This window comes from Channa argus, chromosome 19, assembly GCF_033026475.1.
Source record: "Channa argus isolate prfri chromosome 19, Channa argus male v1.0, whole genome shotgun sequence".
NCBI classification, from domain to species: Eukaryota; Metazoa; Chordata; class Actinopteri; order Anabantiformes; family Channidae; genus Channa; species Channa argus.
The window spans coordinates 3,065,690-3,070,116 of NC_090215.1; the positions used below are offsets into that span (position 1 = coordinate 3,065,690).

At 40.5% G+C, this 4,427-nt stretch overlaps 1 protein-coding gene across 2 annotated transcripts; it reads right to left on the minus strand.

Annotated features, from left to right (window-relative positions):
* Window positions 1–223: 223 nt before the first annotated feature.
* On the minus strand, window positions 224–4,427 carry nrros (negative regulator of reactive oxygen species). Of its 2 annotated transcripts, none has more exons than XM_067486773.1 (3): window positions 4,086–4,427; window positions 2,583–2,700; window positions 224–2,313 (listed from the first exon to the last, which is right to left on the minus strand). In XM_067486773.1, exons 2-3 carry the CDS (start codon window positions 2,682–2,684, stop codon window positions 355–357), a joined length of 2,061 nt encoding a protein of 686 aa, XP_067342874.1. In that variant the 5' UTR covers window positions 2,685–2,700; window positions 4,086–4,427; the 3' UTR covers window positions 224–354. The 2 variants fall into 2 exon arrangements, with proteins under 2 accessions (XP_067342874.1, XP_067342873.1); XM_067486772.1 differs by having other exon boundaries at window positions 2,583–2,697; window positions 4,086–4,426.

The following is a 4,427-nucleotide window of genomic DNA, read 5'->3' on the forward strand; positions in this document are numbered from 1 at the left end:
TGTGACGCTGTCAAAACCACACACCCACACATTCACAGGTTAAAGTCTGAAACTGTAATCCTCCTGATTAACAGAATTAATGTACAGTATTTAATTTGGCCCCTTGTTTTTGTGTGTGTCTTCCCACGTTGTTTCACTTCATCCTCGTTATATGTCATTGCACTATTTCGAAAATAAAAGACTAAGGTTTGGGTTTGAATGAACAAAAAAGAGGCAAAACTGATTATTCTGCTGTGTAAATAGTTCTCCTATAATCGTTCCTTTATTATTGTAGACTGAGTTAGATTTATATATAACACACATTCATTTACATTTTTCTCAATATAATACAGTTTGTTTAGGCTTTATAAAGTATCAGTAAGATGTGGGCTTCAAACACTTATTTTTGATGGACTTGTGGAGCATTTTTGACTTGAAGGTCAGGAGAACAATAATTGAAATGCTCACAAATGTGAGAGAGATGGATAGAAAAAGCAGGATGTACCAGTATATGGATTCCCCATTCTGTTGCAAACACAAAAACGACTGGAAGTGCTCCACCCTGTGTCTTACTTGGAGGATATCTTCACATTCAAGGTCCGATTTTGCCACCATATTGACTGTCTTTGTCGCTTCAAATGTCCTGAACCACTCGGTCTGGCAGCAGTTGAACGGATTTCCTGTGAGGAAAACATGGTGTAGTTTCAGGGCTAATGTGTTCGCGTGACCTGGGGGGATGGTAGACAGTCTGTTGTCCCTCAGGTCGAGCACTTTCAGGTCGAGGTTTAAGAGTGAATTGGGAAGGTGGTTGAGGGAGTTACTTGAAATGCTTAAAGACTTTAGACTATGGAAAGGAGAAAAGTCAAAGTCCCGTATTTGAGTGTTTCCTAAACCTAGATGCTGTAAAGATCTGCTCAGGTCTTGGATTGACTGTTTGACAATGAGTCCTGGGTTGTCAGACAGTTCCAAGTGCGTTAACGACAACCCTGCGAACGCAGACGGTGGAATTATTTTGAGGTTGCATCCTTTAAGGTAAAGCTTCTCCAGGGATGCAACTTCTTTCCAATCGACACAAGGTGCGATCATGTCTGTGCTGTTTTCAGCTTCCTCGGAAACACAAATGTCAATGTTGTTGTAGCTGAGATCCACTGACCTCAGGCTTGACAGCAAAGAGAATAATTCCGAGGGTAACCGCTCCAGTTTATTCAGGCTTAGGTTAACATATGTCAGATTGCTAAGAGCAGTTAGCGAGCCTTCATCTGCTGCAATCTGTTTCAGCCTGTTGTTGCTAAGATCCAGCTCATAGAGTGTGACAGAGAACTGTTCAGAAGTTAGATTTAAGGTTGCCAGACAGTTTGTGCACATCCGAAGTCTGGCCAGCATAGGCATTTTCCGGATAAAGCCTTGGGGAAAATACTTTACCTGGTTCACCCTTAGATCTAAAATCTCTAGAGATGAGATGTCACCGTGAAGACTGTCATTCCACAACTGAGCAGTCACGTTGTTTGTGTAATTCTTCATATTGTAGAACTCAATCGTTGTAGTCAGGTTTGGAAATTTGGCGTTGTCTGCCAAATGTTCGTAGAAACTTATGGTGTTGTGGGACAGGTACAGGTTCCGTAAATGACTCTGGCTGGGCAAAAAGGGAAAGAAGAGCAGTTTGTTATTGGATAGATCAAGTGTCTCTAGTTGGAAAGTCTCATTGATGTCCTGTCTGGAGATGAACCACTCAATGAAGTTGTGGCTGGCGTTGAGGACCAGCAGCTGGCTCATGTCGAAGTCAGTCAGGCAAGGCAGGTAATTGAAGGCCAAGTTGAGGCGCTGGAGCTTGTGATTGCTGCCGAAGGCGGCATCAATCTCAAAGATTATGTTCCTCTGCAGGTTGAGTTCTTTGAGCAAGTGAAGATCCTGGAATGAGGTCTCATCAAGTCTCTGCAATAGGTTTCCAGAAAGATTGAGGTATTCTAAGGATGTCAGATTTTGGAGGAGAGTGGTCGCCATTTTATCGTCAAGCTTATTCTCGGAAAGATCCAGAGCTCTAAGACAAGGCAGCTGCTTTAACGCATAGCTGGTTTCTTGGAAGCCAAAATGAAGATTATTATTTGCTAAATTGAGGCTTTCTAACAACTTTGAGTCTTGAAAAGTGTTTGATTCTATTTTCTCTACGCTGTTGCACGCTAAGCTCAGGGTCTTTAGTGAGGGGTAACGGAGGATGGAGTCATCCTGTAGTGTTTGAATGTGATTGTAGTTGAGCTGGAGCTCCTCCAGGTAATCTGATAGATCTTGAGGCACGTGGGAGAGCTTGGCATTGTTGCAGAGAGCCATTCTTTGTATCTGCGGGGAGAACACGAAAAACAAAAGAGAGAACATGGCCTTAAGTTTGGGAGTTTGCACGTATGTCACTGGAGTTCTGTCAGGAACACATTGGAATATGACAAATGACAAAGTCCAGAATAATCCAAACACTGATTTTAGCATATTTATGATCACAGTTAAATAGGAGAAATGTTTTTATCCGTCTGCAAGCTTTCAGATGCACTGAGGTCATCCCGAAAAAATCATTTACATTAAAAAAAATGAAAAATAAAGCAGAGACATCTTACCATTTGGCATAGCCTGTGCTGTGGATGACTCGAGACTTGTGTCAGGATTATCCACATGGGTAACGAGCATAGAACGATGGAAGTGAGCCCGTGGACTGGCATTTTAACATCCTTACTGCTGACAAGACGACACAACCACACAGCAATTAGACTGTGCACGTAAAATATTGCATGTTTAAAGTTTATAATTTGAGCAAACGAGAACCACATCTTACAAATATGTCCTCTGTATATGACAATTTGGGGAAATTCATTTGTTTATAATAGAAGGATTTTTAAAAGTTCGGTTTTTACGTATATAATCATTCATTTAAAAGTATGTATTTTTCCAAGTTTGATAACGGAAGGGAAGATTTTTTTATCCAAATTATTTGCTTCAGATTTTGTCTCAGTTTGTTGGATGAGGCTCAACGTCCGCTTTTTAATATCATATTTCATCCTGAGAACAGCGGCTGAACATTTTGGTAAAATTTCCCAATTTCATTGTAAACCACCATGTGACGCATACTAACTACGTAGGCTTTATGTTCCTTTTTGGTTCTCACGCACTTTGAAACTTTACATTTTATTGTTCTTAACTAATAAGTCAATTTCCAGAGATGTCATTTAAATCCTGCAGTTATTTTAATCCATGTAAACAATTTCTTTTTCCATAGTATTTATTTCAGTACTGTGATCTTATTACTTTGATGCAGTGCGTCCCCTTAGTTCTAATCATCAATAGCTCATCTGAGCCCTCTTGTATTTTTAATAAACCACATTGTAGTGTATAGCAGAGAAAATGACACTAGTTATATTCTATACTATAATATATGTCCTGGGGTTAATTTGCCCTCAGGCGAAAAGACATTTTGGTGAGAATACTGCTCGTTCTCAGTTTTACCGAATGTGGTTCAGCCTTATGTGAGAAAACCACAGAGTGCAGCCTTTCGTAGGGGCATATTATTGACATAAGGAACGTTTGCATTGCACAAATGTGCACAATATGGTTCCACTCATTAGGATAATACAAGACAGAATCAAAATGATCATTCATTTGAAAAGGAACCCTGCCATTTTTATCATTAATATTTACACGTTTAAACATCTGCAAACCATAAAAAATAGCACCTTAATTCAATGTAAGGCCAAGAACTTTTTGCAATATTAATAATTATCTAAAATGCAACTTTTGTCAGTGTGGACAGCTGGTTTCAGATGAACTACATCTACATGCCGGACACTGCTGCGCAGAACCCGTGTTACATAGACATTTTCTACTCTATTTTCTACAACTACCCTTTAATGCTGACTTAACACGAATCCTTGAAACAACCCACATAACACAGGCAGGATTTAGAGTTTGTTCCAAAGCAGTTGATCAGTGAGTTGCTCAACTAGAGCAAAAGATGCATAAATTCAGCTTTCTTAATCCATATAATGAATATGGGTTCTTTCTTTTAGCCGTCGCAGTAGTAGTGCATATTGCAGTGGTAGATTAGTGCACATTAGTGCTTTACTTACACTGGTGGTTAGGTGTGGAGTTCCCAAGCCACTAACGGTTGATCCCCTGACCATATCGCTGGTTGACTCGCTCTTGCGAAGTGTGTTCTCATGTGTGCAGTTCAGCTGCGATCTTCTGCTCTCTCTGAAGCACTGATGCCTCTTTTTTACTATTCACGGAAGCAGGCAGGCAACGGAAACCTAGTCACATGGACAAGCTGCAATCAGAAAGTGGTTCTCAAGCCCGGGGCCACAGGAAGGCGAGTGCAGCCTGTACAGCTTTCAACCAACACTGCACTTTTTTCTTCTTCACACAACGCGATGCCATTTATGTTGCTGTACAAGCGACTAAGCTGGGTAGCA

Bases quoted from the DNA above. Each gene is read 5' to 3' on its own strand.
- nrros (XM_067486773.1), bottom strand. From the start codon at position 2,684: ATGCCAGTCCACGGGCTCACTTCCATCGTTCTATGCTCGTTACCCATG. The intron at 2,314-2,582 runs GTAAGATGTCTC...TTCTCCCCGCAG, and splicing joins AGCACAGGCTATGCCAAATG to ATACAAAGAATGGCTCTCTG.